Raw genomic sequence first — 17,000 nt, forward strand, 5'->3', positions numbered from 1 at the left:
TCTTGCCATAAACACAGGTGGAAGTCATGGTTAGTCTAAGAAACATAACCATCAACAGCTTGTCTTTGATTAAAATGTGTCCCTATTTTCATCGCAAAGGAAATTATTAAGTAGGGTCCTCCTATATGCTCAGCATTTTACATGACCCACGATCATTTACATCATTCAATGAGATCACAGAGCGCAATAATTATTTTAATTTTTTTCTTAAAAATATGTATAAGGCATACAATCAAATTAGGTAATAAATTCAGAAATTGACTGACTTCAAACATATACCCTCCAATTGTGAGGAAGGATAAATTCACCATAAATTGTGGGCTCCATCTGTACTGATATATTCCCTTCATTTTATTCCACATTCCCCATATTCTCCACCTCTAGTTCAAAATAAAGCAATCACACCAAAGAATGCAATGGCACAAACTTTAACATTCAAACTATTACAGGAAAGGGGTCCCAATTCAGACCTCAAGTGACAGTTCTTGGATCTCCCGAAAGGAAGAATTCTGGACGAGTCCCTAGAGTAAAGTGAAAGCAAGTTTATTAGGAAAGTAAAGTAATAAAAGAATGGCTATTCCATAGACAAAGCAGCCCCGAGGGCTGCTGATTGCCCATTTTTATGGCTATTTCTTGATGATATGCTAAATGAGGGGTGGATTATTCATGCCTCCCCTTTTTAGACTATATAGAGTAACTTCCTGACTTTGCCACAGCACTTGTGAACTGTCATGGGGCTTGTGGGAGTGTGGCAGTGAGAACAACCAGAGGCCACTCTCGTGGCCATCTTTGTTTTGGTAGGTTTTAGCCGGCTTCTTTACTGCAACCTGTTTTATCAGCAAGGTCTTTATGACCTGTATCTTGTGCTGACCAACTGTCTCATCCAGTGAGTGAGAATGCCTTAACCGTCTGGGAATGCAGCCCAGTAGGTCTCAGCTTCATTTTACCCAGCTCCTATTCAAAATGGAGTTGCTCTGGTTCACACGCCTCTTGACAAAACTACTTTTTAAGAGGTTTGAATCTCAATTAAGCTGAACAGATTAAGAATGTTTATTTCTGAGTTAGGCACCAAAGGAAGGACTGTAGGCTAAAAAGAGATCACAAAGAAGGGCAGTGACACCCTGAGGATTCACTCCTTAAGCACACGGACAGGCCGATTCCAAGACCAACCTAAACACTCAAGAGCAGGCAGGCAATTATTGAAGCCTGTGACAATCATGCTTTTTAAATTGTTATTTTAATAATCTGGATTCTGCTTTTGTTTAGCTTTGGTTTTTGTTGTTGTTTTTTGAGATGGAGTCTCAATCTGTTACCCAGACTGGAGTTCAGTGGCGCAATCTTGGCTCACTGCAACCTCTGCCTCCTGGATTCAAGCAATTGTCCTGCCTCAGCCTCCCGAGTAGCTGGGACTACAGGCATGCGCCACCATGCCCAGCTAATTTGTGTATCTTTAGTAGAGACTGGGTTTCACTACGTTAGCCAGGCTGATCTCAAATTCCTGACCTCAAGTGATCTGCTGACTTCAAGTGATCCGCCAACCTCAGCCTCCCAAAGTGCTGGGGTTACAGATGTGAGCCACCACGCCCTGCCTAGTTTTCTTTTTTTTTTTTTTTTTTTTAAGAAACATGGTCCCAGCGTTTTGCCCAGCCTGGACTTGAACTCCTGGGCTCAAGGGATCCTCTGGCCTCAGCCTTGTGAACAGACAAGACTACAGGCACACACTACTCTCTCTGCCTGGATGGACTCTTTCTTTTTATAAAAAGTACATTCTAGGTATAGTTCAGAACACTGAAAGTATCAAAATGGCACTTCAAGAAATACAAAGCACCTTAAAGAAATATCCAGAATTACTGGAATATAATTCCCCAGGAGAACCACTACAGACCACAGAGGTCACAGCAGGGAAAGTATCCACTCCAAAACCAGAAAAGAGGATATCGATAACATCAAAACATGCCTAATTACAGGAATCTTTAACTCTGATAAATTTCCTTAACATGAATTTTTTTAATTATACCAAATACTTCGAGAGGAAAAAAACAATAAAAAAAAATTTTGATGACCTCTAAAATGTAGTCATCAACTGCTAAATGTTTAAAAATAGTGTTTTATCATCATCAGAAAGACTTCATGTTAATACAAATACATGACATAAATATACATATAAGTATAGATTATGTTTATAATATATACATTATGTTTATAATATAAATATACATTATGTTTATAATATAACTATAACTTATTATAAATAAATTCAGGTCCTACAAAATTCATTCTATCTCAAAATTTCACAAATTCAACAAACTGCTCCAGGCACATCGGTAACAGAAGAGACTGGGAGTATGGGAATCTTTCAAATTCAACGTATGTAAATGTCATAATGGGCCACTGAAGAGAAAATTAAATCCTAAAAGGTTGAAGGGGAGAGACCAATTCAGTCATACAGATTGAAGAACACTCAGGGTAGGATGATCCACAGGAAGCTTTCCCATTCATCACATGTAAATTTCATGATGGCCTACATACCTACCCATCCAAAGAGAAAAGTTTCCAATGCAACCAGCTTGGTGCCAAGTACACAAACAACCCCAATTGATATTTACAAGTTTTGCAAGTTCCCCTCTCCTCCCTCCCCGCTTCCCCGTTTAGGAGGTAGCCCTGCAGAGAGAGTTCTGCTGCAAACAGATGAGGTAACTGTAATTCAAGAGAGCCCACTTTCTCTTGTATTCAAATCACAGTATAGTATGATGGCAGGCTGAAACCTACTGGTGTAACAAACTGGTGATTCTTTTTGTTTTTTTTGTTTTTTTTGTTTTTTGAGATGGAGTCTCTGTCGCCCAGGCTGGAGTGCAGTGGTGTGATCTCGGCTCACTGCAACCTCTGGCTCCCCAGGGCCCGCCAACACGCCTGGCTAATTTTTGTATTTTTAGTAAAGACGAGGTTTCGCCATGTGGCCCAGGCTGGTCTCGAACTCCTAACCTCAGGTTATCCACCCGCCTAGGCCTCCCAAAGTACTGGGATTACAGGCGTGAGCCACCGTGCCAGCCCAAACTGATGATTCTGCAAATTAAACCTCACAGCTCATGAAGGCACATCATCTCTGATACAAAATTATGGTGACTGAACATATCTATCTTGATGTTACTTACGCAACCCTATCCTGAAGGTTAGAGAAAAGAAAAAAACTTTTTCACATCAAAATAGAACAATAAAATCCACATTGTGACCGTTACTACCTCAAGAATCTGCCAAAATAAGAGCTTCTAGCTAAACCATATGCAAACCATTTCCTTTGACCTTGCTTCCAAGCAACCAAAATGTCTCAAGTTTTTGACGTTTACTTGTATGGACCACTCCCAAATATTTATGTGGTTATTTTGTTCTCAAGCTTTGAAGGACACAATATTTACAAGCCTGGGAATTAGGTGATTCAATTATAATTTCTCTCTCCAAACTAAATTTGAAATCCAAGTGCATTTCTTTTTTTTTTTTTTTTTTTTTTTTTTCTTCAAGACTGAGTATTGCTCTGTCGCCCAGGCTGGAGTGCAGTGGCGCAATCTCGGCTCACTGTAACCTCCACCTCCTGAGTTCAAGCCATTCTCCTGCCTCAGCCTCCTGAGTAGCTGGGATTACAGGCACGCACCATCACGCCTGGCTAATTTTTGTGTTTTTAGTAGAGGCAGGGTTTCACCGTGTTGCCAGGCTAGTCTCGAACTCCTAACCTCATGATCCACCCGCTTCAGCCTCCCAAATTGCTGGGATTACAGGCACGAGCCACCATGCCCAGCCTCTAAATGCATTTCTTTTCAGATACAGAATGCAGGGTGCCTTTTCACTCTCACCCGTGCCACTGCTGCAAAGATGAAGACCCTCTCATTCTGTGCTGAGGATTCCTCACTCAAAGAGGGGTTTTCCCTCAGCCACTTGCATGGCAGGCTTCTGAGCCTGGTACCCGCAGAGGAAATGCACTAATTTTTTAATTAAAAAAGGAAAACCAATATGAAAGGAGAGGGCAGAAACACTGAGGAGAGACAAAGCCCAGTGCCTCCAGGCCTCAGCTAACTCTTCAGAATACCAAACCATGGAAGAAATCTTTATCTTCCCACATAATCCAAACTGGTTTCCCTCTTCCTCCTTTCCTCATTAGGCCCAAATAAGACTTAGAGGATTAATCATGCGCATTGGCTTTTTTACTGCAGTTACAAAATACAACCACAGAGGTTCCCTCCCTTTCCTGATGCCAGGTTCACTTAGCTACTTTCAGATTTTTAACTGAGCAATAACCCAGGCCCTCACCAGTAAGTACTTTGTAAGTACTCACCAGTACTTACAAAGGCAGTACTCTAACACCTTCAAGATGGGGAAACCACGGTTTTAAACAGAAACACATATTTTCCCTCAACTTGGATGCTTTATCATATCTGTAACATAGTAAGAGTAGAGATTCGCAAAACCATGACCTATATTTTCCAGACTGTTAGAACAGCAATTGAGAAAAACTGTTTATCCACGAAATATCTTTAATGAAACAAAAAAGAACAAAAGGATACAAGGGAAGGCCCCTCTTCCACCCTCTTTCTCATCACAGGTTCACTTTAATCAGATAAGATGGGCAGGGGCTCCAGGGCTGTTAAGCTCATGGGGTATATCATTAGGACCAGCTCTGTAACTCGAAGTGCTCAAAGAATGAATGACATTGTTATTAAGACAAACATCATCTGGCCGGGCTCAGTGGCTCATGCCTGTAATCCCAGCACTTTGGGAGGCTGAGGTGGGCGGATCACAAGGTCAGGAGTTCAAGACCAGCCTAGCCAAGACGGTGAAACCTCAGCTCTACTAAAAATACTAAAAAAAAAAAAAAAAATTAGCCAGGCATGGTGGTGGGTGCCTGTAATCCCAGCTACTCAGGAAGCTGAGACGGAGAACTGCTTGAACACTGGATGCAGAGGTTGCAGTGAACCGAGATGGCGTCACTGCACTCCAGCCTGGGCAACAGAGCGAGACCCTGTCACAAAAAAAAAAGAAAAAGACAAACACCATCTAGGGAGAAAAATACATCAAGGCAGAAAAAAAGATTTTCTTTTTAGGTCTCGAAGATCTGTATACAAGATGCTGGAACCAAGTCACACTGAAAAAGTTGACAGCCTGGAAATTTCTATATGTGGCTGGCCAGAGATGTATAAAGGATACAGTGGGGCTTACTGGAGATAATAGCACTTCCCAGATGAGGGGTGCTGCAGTGTAGACCAAGGGGCCACGACACTTTAGAGGTGGTACTGGCCTCTGAAAAGGCAGAGGTCTCTAAGAATTAAAGAACTCCTATGACTTAAGGTCAGCAGAGATAGGCTATCTTGAAAGAAATGATCTACCTCCCTTCCCTGAGGGAAGTAAGGCCCTACTACATTTCTTCCCTTCAAAATTAGAACCAAGATGAGAAAGGAGTTGAAGGATGAAGATGTTTTACATAGTATCTTTACTTACAAAAATTAAAAGACCAAAGATGAGCTGTAATTCTGAACTTCGCTGGATCTACAAACATCAATAGTAGTCGGCAGGGCACGGGGGCTCATGCCAGTAATCCCAGCACTTTGGGAGGCCAAGGTAGGCGGATCACTTAAGGTCAGGAGTTCAGGACCAGTCTGGCCAACATGGTGAAACCCCGTCTCTACTAAAAATACAAAAATTAGCTAGGTGTGGTGGTCTCTACTATTACAGGTGTGCCTGTAATCCCAGCTACTTGGGAGGGTGAGGCAGGAGAATCGCTTGCACCTGGGAGGCAGAAGTTGCAGTGAGCCAAGATCGGGCCGCTGCACTCCAGCCTGGTGACAGAGTGAGACCCCATCTCAAAAAAAAAAAAAAAAATTAGACTGGCCAGTTCCATATTGTTTCCTAGTTGGTTTTGACTAGTTTGGCCTGGCATCATTAACAATCATGCAAGTGTGAGATCCTGGTGCGTTTGAAAGCTATTTTCTCCACGTGGAAGGTTAACTTAGACATTTAATAAAACCTCACGGTAGTGGGCTTTTTCATTTACTTTTATTTAACTGTCCCTCACCCCTCATCAGCAGTGTACCTTTTAAATAAAATGTCTGCTTCTACAGGGATAAATATATTAGTAAAATCGTTTTCTACATTTTTTTTTTTTTTTTTTTTTTTTTGGCAGAGTCTTGCTGTCGCCCAGGCCCAGGCTGGGAGTGTCGTGGCATAATCTCAGCTCACTACAGCCTCCACCTCACAGGTTTGAGGGATTCTCGTGCCTCAGTCTCCCGAGTAGCAGGGACCACAGGCATGCACCACCACCACTGGCTAATTTTTTGTATTTTTAGTAGAGACGGGAGTTTACCATACTGGCCAGGCCAACTCCTGGCTTCCAATGATCTACCCACCTCAACCTCCCAAAGTGCTGGGATTACAGGTGTGAGCCACCGCGCCCAGACAGCTCTCCTCAACACTTGCCATTTCTAAATGGCTGATGAGTGTTATCTAATCTGCATCTGTGCCTTCTGATGTGCCACAATGCCGTTTTTACTGCATAAACCTTTTGGTTCAACATGAGCTAGTCAGACTCACTCCAAGTACACTTAACACTGAATACATTCAGTCCTATTGGACTGTATGGTGTCAATTTTGCATTTGGCCTACCCAAATTTAACCTCCTTTGGATCTATTGAAATACCCCATTATAATCTTCATTTTTGCATTTGGGTTAGTGGGAAGATAATTATTACAATGAGAAAGCTATCAAGGATATCTAATATTTAGCTAAGGCAATATTAGAACTGACATTTACATTTTGAAGTATCTTTTCAAGCCCATATAACCTTCTCTCATAATTGCCTTAAGTATATTTTGAAATTGCTGACTTCAATTCAGAATTTCTCATCTTTCAAAAAAGCAAGACTTACATTTAATAGTGATCTTTCTTTCTTTGAATCACTCTGCTACCAGGACACTGGGCCTCACTGAAGTTAATTTTAAAGAACAGATCAAGCAAAAAGCTAAATACATTGTAAATGCCAAATATTCACATTAAGTCAATTACATAATCTGTTCTATGTATTGCCAAATTCCGTATGTCAGTTTCAAAATCAACTGCAGTACACTGGCTTTAAATTGCATTCCATAGGTCTTCATATTTACACAAGTGTGTTCCTAAGTAGTTGAATTTTAAAATTTTTTAATGTAATCATATTTTCATAATTTCTTATTTGGCAAAAACAAAGATATCATTTGATAAATTTGGTCTATAACACAGCGTTATTTTCATAATATGTCCTTCCTACCTATACTTTCCAAACTGTGTATTTCATACCCCTATCACTCAGAGAAATTTTTTTTTTTTTTTTTTTTTTTTTTTTTGAGACGGAGTCTGTCTCTGTCGCCCAGGCTAGAGTGCAGTGGCGCGATCTAGGCTCACTGTAAGCTCCGCCTCCTGGATTCACGCCATTCTCCTGCCTTGGCCTCCCGAGTAGCTGTGACTACAGGCGCCCGCCACAGTTGGCTAATTTTTTTCTGTATTTTTAGTAGAGACGGGGTTTCACCGTGTTAGCCAGGATGGTCTCGATCTCCTGACCTCACACTCAGAGAAATTGATGCTTCCCGTATTTTCAGGCCTTTATGAATGCCAGTCCACCATCCCAAAACTATATCTTGAAAATAAGATGAACTAATGGACAGAAAGATGTGCATTTACACAGATATATGATCAAGCAAGCATAATGAAATGTTAGTAGAAAAGGCAGTAGAAATTCTTCCAACTTTGCTGAATGCTTGAAAATTTTCACAGCGAAATCGTAAGGGAACAATCTCCCATCCCCCTTTTTTTTTTTTTTTTTTTTTTTTTTTTAAATAGGAGTCTCGCTGTGTCGCCCAGGCTGGACTACAGTGGCATGATCCTGGCTAACTGCAACCTCCACCGCCCCCAACCCCCTGCCCCAAGTTCAAGCAATTCTCCTACCTCAGCCTCACAAGTAGCTGGGACTACAGATGCACGCCACCACACTCGCTTAATTTTTTCTATTTTTAGCAGTGACAGGGTGTTGCCATGTTGACCAAGCTGGTTTCTAACTCCTGACCTCAAATGATCTGCCCGCCTTGGCCTCCCAAAGTGCCGGGATTACAGGCGTGACCCACTGTGCCAGGCCCAATCTCCCATTTTCAATGCCTGGTTCAATGGCCAATACAGAACTTCAGTTTTCTCTAAGACACTTAACTCTTCCCACTGTATATCATAGTTACTTACACGTTGCATCTAGTCTTCCTACTGGATCTACGTTTTGAGTCATTGCTACCACTCAAAACACCTAGCACATCTTGTACACAGTAATCACTCAACAAATAAATGGAAAACAAAAGTACTTTGACAATCTGTTGAAAACAAAATAATCACTGTTCTTTAGTTATACTACTTCTTAAATTATTCTCACATGATACAGACTGATATTCTCAACACACAGGAAGCTGAAATATAAAAGACCCATGTTTCAAGAAAGAATTTTTTTCCTAACAACATATTTACAATATAACTGAGAAGCCAAGACATACAGACATTAAAGTTAAATTATATATAATACACAGCAGCATGAATTAAAAGATTACCAGATATTCACTCAGAGGACAAAAATTCCTCTGGGTAGGAGCCAAGATTGGAAGTTGGTGAACTGACTTGAGCCTTGCAGACTGAGCAAGATCTGCTGAATTTCGGGGCTCAAGATGATCTAAGCTCTGGGGACAGGAGCATCTAGGCCTGAAATACTAAAAGCTAAACTAGGGGAATGGTTAGGGGGTAGGAACAGAAAGTCTCAACAGACCCTGAGAAAGAAGAGTTAACAGACTTGGGAACACTAAACACCAGTGGAGTGCTCAAGAGGACACCAAGGTTTGAAAACTAGGGAAAGAACTAACTAGACCATTAACCCAACTGGGGACCTTGAAATGAGCCATCTGAGGGCAGGGGGAAATACAGTATGTTTGGTTTTAGACATACCGGATTTGAGATAAAAGTGGGACATCCAGAGCCTTTAGGTAACTGGATACACAAGGCAACAGAGAGTAAGTTACCTAAGAAAATACCAGAGAAAAAGTCCACAAGTAGTCCTGAAGTATACTTATGAATGAGGATAGGAGAAGGAAAAATAAGAGGACCAACTGGAGAAGCCAGATGGCAGGAGAACCATTGTAATGGAATCCAAGATAAGAAACGATTTCTCAAAGCAAAGTTAAGAAAAGGAAGACTTGGGGCCGGGCGCGGTCGCTCACGCTTGTAATCCCAGCACTTTGGGAGGCCGAGGCGGGCGGATCACGAGGTTAGGAGATCGAGACCACGGTGAAACCCCGTCTCTACTAAAAAATACAAAAAATTAGCCGGGTGTGGTGGCGGGCGCCTGTAGTCCCAGCTAGTCAGAGAGGCTGAGGCAGGAGAATGGCGTGAACCCGGGAGGCGGAGCTTGCAGTGAGCCGAGATTGCGCCACTGCACTCCAACCTGGGCGACAGAGCGAGACTCCGTCTCAAAAAAAAAAAAAAAAAAAAAAAAAAGAAAAGGAAGACTTAGACCACACCCCCAACTCCCATAAACAGTGCAGCTTCAGGGATCATCAGAACAAAAACCAGAACTGGGGGCTACATAGGCTAATTCCCTAAACAGCTCTCCCTTGATGTTTTTTTTCCTGTAATGAATATGGCTTGAAATAAAGGACACATTTTGAATTTATGCCCTTATTAAAGTAATAAGTGAAGATAAAAATTCACTAAATTGTATGATGAGGAGCTGCAGATTTACCTTTTCAGTAGTATTCGGCTTAATATCAAAACTAACTTGCTTTTTTGTTTTCCTTTTTAGTTTTTATCAAAACTATACAAAAATGGATGAAAGAAAAAAAAAGTAGCCCAAATGCCTGCCAAGTGGCAAGAATAAGTCAACCCTAGATTCAACTATTGGCGGTGCTTAACCTGCAAGTTGATAAACCACAGGGTGAAGACGGAGTGGAGTAAACTGGGATGCTAATGAATAAAGCAAGTTTTTTAAAAGGCTGAACCATATAAAATAGCCAACGTACAAAAATGTGTTTTTCACGTTTCGTATGTTCCTTAGAAGACTACAAATAACAAGTAGTAATACCTACAAAAGAATTTCTGTGCCACTGACTTGATTTTTGTTCATCCTCATCAGCAACTGGCAAAGAGGAAGATGTCTTCCACACTTTAAGTATTTGTACACAGCATATCCCTTAGGCACCAAAATACATACTTTTTCAAGTACATGTGGTCTTCTGTTTCACAGCTGAGGAACACCACCAGAAGCACCAGAATTCTTTATGCACCAAGAAAAGGTGGTTGGTTATATGACCCCAGGGAGATCCTGGGGGGCTGGGCAAGTCTCTGCAAGTTGTTGCTACAAAGGCAAAGGCAAATCTTGAACTGCAGGGAAGCAGACCAACTCCCACACAATTGAAAATTCTGCCTTCCCCAATCACTATGTGGTATTTACACTGCCTTTCCAAGAGGATCCCCCAAAAGCCCCAAAGCTACAGCACATATAAGCCAAAAAAATGGCTGGGTAAATTCCCATGATGCCAGGGAACTGGGTAGTTTCCAAGGGCAGAGTGTTCCAGAAAAATGCAAATCATTCAGGCTTCCCCAAAGAAATTCCAGCCAAACACAGCTGCTATCTTAAAAAGTCTAAAACAAAACTGCAGTTTAGATGCTTGGATGAAGGGGCTAGAAGCACGAGGACAGGCAACATGTTTACAGTCTGCAAGGGATTCTAACTTGCCACTGAATATTCTTCCCCCTCATCCCATTTCATATCGCCTTGGAGAAGATTCCCTGTGTGTGCGGAGCATGAAATCTATGTGTCTGCTGCTAATGTGATATCTTTTCAGCAATTTTGGGATCTTGAAGACCTTTAACTTTTTTCAAGTTTACATGAGAATTAAAATGCCTTATTTTCAGTAGTCAAGTGTTCGTCACTTAAAAAAAAACAACCAGGCCATGAGCAGTGGCTCGTCCCGGTAATCCCAACTACTCGGGAGGCTGAGGTGGGAGGATCACTTGAGCCAGGGGCAGGCGGAGGTTGCAGTGAGCTGAGATCAAGCCACTGCACTCCAGCCTGGGCAACAGAGTGTGACCTTGTCTCAGAACAACAACAACAACAACAAAAATGAGAATCATTTAAAAAGAGGCCACTCTTCTCGCCATCCCCTCAACCAAGGACATGCCACAAAACCATGCGTAAAAAGTAAAGTTCTTGGGAGTGTGAAATGAAGTATTCCAATTTGGCATCTATTTTGGAATTTCTGAACAAAATGTTTTAGCTCTCAAATAGATTCAGGTAACTTTCAGCCTTTAATAAGATGCTACATTTAGCTGCGTAACCCCCTCATCCATTTTAAATTATTTCCTCATTATCGCTTCCCCAAGTACATATACAGGATTATCAAGGCTTTCTTCTTTTTTTTTTTTTTTGGAGATAGGGTCTCCCTCTGTTGCCCAGGCTGGAGGTCAGTGACGTGATCTCGGCTCACTGCAACCTCTGCCTTCTAGGTTCAAGTGATTCTCCTGCCTCAGCCTCCCCAGTAGCTGGGACTACAGGCACCTGCCACCACACCCGGCTAATTTTTTGTATTTTAGTAGAGATGAGGTTTCACCATGTTGCCCAGGGTGGTCTCGAACTCCTGAGCTCAGGCAATCTGCCCATCTTAGCCTCCCAAAGTGCTGGGATTACAGGCATGCACCACCACGCCCAGCCTATCAAGGCTTTCTTTAAGGTAATTTCAGTGACAATCCAGAGGTAGGAAAGATGTCTCAGATCCTCTAACCACTCAGTCTCACCAGGATTCTCTAAGTCAAATGTGACCATGCAACAAAAAAGCAGCCATCTTTCTAACGGGATCTCTCTGGCTGATTCAATTACTCACCTACGGATTATACCCAAATTACAGAATAAATATTTATTTCAAAACATAAGGAAATCCACTGTCAGTTCATAGGCCAAATAAGAAACATCACTCCCAATTAAAGATTTATCTTAAAAATAAAAAGCTTTGGGGCCAGGCACGGTGGCTTACCCCTGCAATCCCTGCACTTTAGGAGACCAAGGCAGGCAGATCACGAGGTCAGGAGTTCAAGGCCAGCCAAGCCAATATGGTGAAACCCCCTCTCTACTAAAAATACAAAAATTAGCCAGGCGTGGTGGTGTGTGCCAGTAGTCCCAGCTACTCGGGAGGAGGCTGAGGCAGAAGAGTTGCTTGAACCTGGGAGGCGGAGGTTGCAGTGAGCCGAGATTGCGCCACTGCACTCCAGCCTGGGCGACAGAGTGAGACTCTGCCTCAAAAAAAAAAAAAAAAAGATATTTATCTTTAAATCAAAGAGGATACCTCTAATAATACAACCTAAAAATTTATTTAACAAGAGTTAAGTGGTATAGTCAAAGTCATTCTTTTAACCTAAAGTGTTCCAAATAATATCAAAAGAGTAAACTCAAAACTGCCATTTATTAAAAAAAATCAGAGTTCAAAATACCACTTCCCAATCTTTAGAAGGCTTTCTATGTGAGAAAACAGGTCATGGAAATGAAGTTTCACTATTTATAAATACTGCACTAGATTTAGAAGATACCGGGTTTTCCAAAAGTCTTAGGTTCCACTTTGTGTGTGACCTTATAGCAATTCTAGCCAATATTAAAACAAGTGTAAGACATTTAACATACCATCCCCACAAACACAAAATGCATATCCTTCAAATATAACCAGCACTTAACTATCTAAAGAATGACATTAAAAGTTTTTGAATTCATTAACAGTTTTCCAACTAGTTTGTCCTATGCAAATGACTCAAACTTTCAGGCAGGCCCCAGGAAGTAGCACACAAGAAACTATTTAATTAAAGATTCAGCCTAATTCCCAGTAGTAAATCACAGGAAATATTTTGTTCCAAAGCAACCTCTCCTCAGTCCTAAAACAGTTAAGTTTTGGTTGCTTTGCATTTAAAAACTGGATTTAAGTTAAAATTCATAGTAAAATTTCTCTTTTATGACTCTTAGAACAGGAGTCTTTCAGATCTGAGAGTGAAACTTGGTTTTAACAAGTAACTCATTTTTATGAAACTAACCAGAAGACTAGTTATGAGTTAGAACAGCTCAGGTTGTTTCTTTTCTTCTTAAAATACCCTTTTACTCAAACTGAAAATGTACTTGCTGTAATCCGACTTAAACCAACTGACATTACACCTGAAACATTTACTCATTTGAGAAAGGCAGCCTACTCCAAAGCAAAGCCCCATTAGGCTCCCACTGGGAGCTGCCCAAGGGCCTCCAATTCCAGACAGATAACAGGTCTCCTAGCTCTGGCAAATAAATTTAAAAAAAAAAAACTAAATTATTCTTGCATTTTTTAAAAAATCAGAACAAGAACCTGATAAAAATGGTTGTAAAGATGATTTAACATCAGAATCTATTTTTTTAAAAACCTAAATCTTAAAAAGTGTAAGTCATATTCCTAGTTTAACACTCTGACAATGCCATTTGAGACGCAAAACTAAAAATATCCCAAAACACTGCCTTTATCTTTAAAGAAAGGCACTCCAGCAAGTTGAAGTAGGTTGTATCCATTTCCAAGGACTAAAGAATGGTGTAAGTACACACTGTACTTTGAATGCAAAAAAAGGGGGGAGGATTTTTTTTTTTTTTAATGGCTAATACTCTGTAACAGCTGAAGTGGAATTGATAGATGAGCAAGTAAGTCAAGTACTTAAATTCAAATGTTAAGTAAAACAAGATTTGGCAGACAATTTCGATTTTGTGACTTAATATATGCTGAGCTTAATGGTAAGAAGGCACTTTACTTTTTTGAAACACTTGGTAAAATTGCATGTAATGCCTGGTAATGAAGCGATAAGTGATACCCTTACTCTAAAACACACTTTGGAAAAAATAAAATGAATCTTGAACTCCTTCTAAAGGAACTTCAATATGGTGTAACTTAACCTTTTTGACACGCATTAACCACAGGGATGACACTGTATGTAAAATAACCTTGGTGTTAACAACTGCGCAGCAAAGACCAATCTTTATTATGCTGTAGAGCCCAGTATGAGAGGCGAGGTAAGGTTTGTTTAAAAAGGTGTTTAGCTCGGCCGGGCACGGTGGCTCACGCCTGTAATCCCAGCACTTTGGGAGGCCGAGGCGGGCGGATCACGAGGTCAGGAGATCCAGAACATCCTGGCCAACATGGTGAAACCCCGTTTCTACTAAAAACACAAAAATTAGCTGGACGTGGTGGCTCGCGCCTGTAATGCCAGCTACTCGGGAGGCTGAGACGGGAGAATCGCTTGAACCAGAGAGTCGGAGGTTGCAGTGAGCCGAGATCGCGCCACGGTACTCCAGCCTGGCGACAGAGCGAGACTCCGTCACGGGGGCGGCGGGGGGGAGGTGTTTAGGTCAACTAGACAGCCTTTACAGCAATTCCGCCACCGGTGACAGTGAGAAACTGTCAGCTACGGGAGGCCGCGCCGCGACTGGACCCCGCCCCCGGGAAGCCTCCCCGGAGCTGAGTGCCCCCGGGCCTTCTCCTCGGAGTCGGGAAGTGCCTGCCCCCACGCTAAGTCTCTCCTGGCCACGCTAAGTCTCTCCTGGCCACGCTGTCTCTCCTGGCCACGCTCTGAAAGGCAAAAATGGCAAAAATCCTCCTTCGAGGCACCGCTCCCTCGACGCGCACCGCCACTCCGACTCCCTCAAAACACTGATCGCAAAGCCCCCGCCTGGTCCCTCATCTGGACCTCCATGCTCAAGAATAGGGTGACAAGGCAGCAAAAGACGCACACATCCCAGCCCCCGGTCCCTCAAGGCAGCCCCTGTGTTTCTAACTAGAAGCCTCCTACCAGGGGCAAGACCAAGTTCGGGCACTTCCCCGCACGGAGAAACGCGGGCCCCACGGCGCCCGGCCCCGAAGCGCTGGCCCTTTAAAGGCGCGGGCTTCCTGCGTCCGGGGCCCCTCCCACGCCACCGCCACCGCCCGCGCCCGCCCCCGCCGAGGGTCACACTTGAACTTTAGCTCGCCCCGCGCAGCCAGGCGCCGGCGCTCCGCAGGCGGTGGCCGCCCCTTCGCACGTGTCGGAGGCACCACCTCGGGCTCGGGACGCCGGGCCCCCGGCACTCGAGGCCACTCCGAAGAAAACCAAAACAAAGCAAAATGCGCACCGCCTCCAGAAACTGCCCGGCCGGCCCTGCACCGTCCCCGGCCGGTCGCGCCCTGCCTGTCCCCTCCACCTGCAGCCCGGCCCCGGTGCAGGGAGGCTCCGGGGCCCCTCGCCGAGGCCGGCGGAAACAGCTCCGCGGCGCGGCCGGAGAGGACCCGCCCTCCCCCCGCGGAGGTCCGGGAGGGAAGGGGCAGCCGAAGCAGTCGGCTCGGGCCGGGGGTTGCCGCTCCCAGCGAACCCCTTTCTCCTTTCACTGGCAAACTTTTCGGCCGCTCTGACGTCCACCTCTTGGCGCACTTTCTTTACTTAGTTCCCCAACGAGCCCCTTTCCGCGTCTCACGCGAACTCCTGACTGGCGCGCACGCACACCTACTGCTGTCCCCGACTGGACCCGGGCGAGGCCACCGCGACCACCGCTTCTCGCCCGCCCTCCTGGGAACGCGCTGCCCTCCTGCTCCGCACCTTCAGGCCGAGCAAATTTGCACAGCTGCGCCCTCGCCTGACCCACCGCGCCCCCAAGGTCCGGCCGCGCGCCGAGGCCGCTCACCTTCCAGCCCGCCGAGCTGTTGCTGTCACCCTTATCCTTGAAGTAGGGCACGCTCTTGACCATCCACTCGTATATCTGCGACAGCGTGAGCCGCTTCTCCGCCGAGCTCTCGATGGCCTTGGTGATGAGGTCGGCGTAGGACAGGTTGCCCCACGCGTTGCGGCGGGACGAGCTGCTCTTGCGCGGCTGCCCCGCGAGCGGTCCGGCGGCGGCGGGGGGCACTGGCGGGTGCTGCGACAGCGGCCCGGGCGGCGGGGGCTGCGGTGGCGCTGGGTGCAGGCAGCCCGCTTCCGGGCCCTGGAAATCCCCGCACAGCCCCCCGGTGGCGGCCGCCGCCGCCACCGCCGCCGCTACGGAGCCGGGCGCCTGCGGGAAGTCCTCGCTCTCCTCCAGCAAGCTCAGGTTGCTCATGAAGTCAGCGCTGACAGCGGCAGCCGAGGCCGAGGGCAGGCCCGCCGCGGCGTCGGGGTTGGCAGCCGCGCTGCCCGACGGCGCCGGGCTGGAGGTGGCCGAGTTGGACTGGCTAAACTCCGGCCTGGGCAGCGGCCAGGTGCACGAGCGCGGCCGGGGCAGCGGCTCGAAGTCCGGGTCGATCTCCACCACCTGAGGCGCCTCGGCCATGGTGACCCCCGCCCCTCCCCCAGCCGCAGGAGAGCCAAGAGGGGGAGAACGCAGCACGGGGGGCGGAGGGGGAGGGGGCTCGAAGAGACGGTCCGAGATGTGGGGGAACGAAGCCGGTGCGGCGAGCGGACGGAAACTGGGAGGAAGGCGCGGCGGAGTGGAAGCGCGAGCCCAGAACTTAACTTCGCGGGGCCATCCACGTCGAGGCTCCTTGGGGTCCACCGCACGGACTGGACGGCTGGCCAGAGCCGCCAGGCCAGGGCAGAGACTGCGCCGCGCTCCAGCTGACAGGGCCGCGGAGGGAAGGACGGACGGACGCCGCGGGTCGCTTGCTCTCCCCAGCGGCGCGCCCGCTGCGCTGCTGCCTGTTGAATGTGGCGGCTGCAGCAGCGGCTGCTGCGACTACCAGGCCGCCCAACTTACGGGATCTGCCGCCGCCCCCCGCCCGCGGCGGCGCGCGCGCCGGCCCGCCCCTGACCGACAGCCCGCGCGGCCAATGGGCATGCGGCACCGCCGCCCGGGCAGCCAGTGGGCGCCGGGCTGGGCGGGGCCCGGTTTTCCACGGGGAGGCGGCGGTGGGCTGGTGGGGGGTAGTGGGGTGTTTTTCTCTTTCACACACTCACCTCCTTTTTTTTT

General features: G+C 45.8%; 1 protein-coding gene across 1 annotated transcript in view; it reads right to left on the reverse strand.

The window, feature by feature from the left end:
• The window catches only part of FOXO1 (forkhead box O1), a 114,262-nt gene extending 97,469 nt beyond the window's left edge, over nucleotides 1-16,793 (reverse strand). The window contains exon 1 of the mRNA XM_003270013.4: nucleotides 15,744-16,793. Within this exon, the coding sequence (XP_003270061.1) occupies nucleotides 15,744-16,364 (621 nt within the window). The 5' untranslated portion in view covers nucleotides 16,365-16,793. The remainder of the gene's footprint in view (nucleotides 1-15,743) is intronic.
• Between the last annotated feature and the right edge of the window lie 207 nt (nucleotides 16,794-17,000).

This window comes from Nomascus leucogenys, chromosome 5 (genome assembly GCF_006542625.1).
Source record: "Nomascus leucogenys isolate Asia chromosome 5, Asia_NLE_v1, whole genome shotgun sequence".
NCBI classification, from domain to species: Eukaryota; Metazoa; Chordata; class Mammalia; order Primates; family Hylobatidae; genus Nomascus; species Nomascus leucogenys.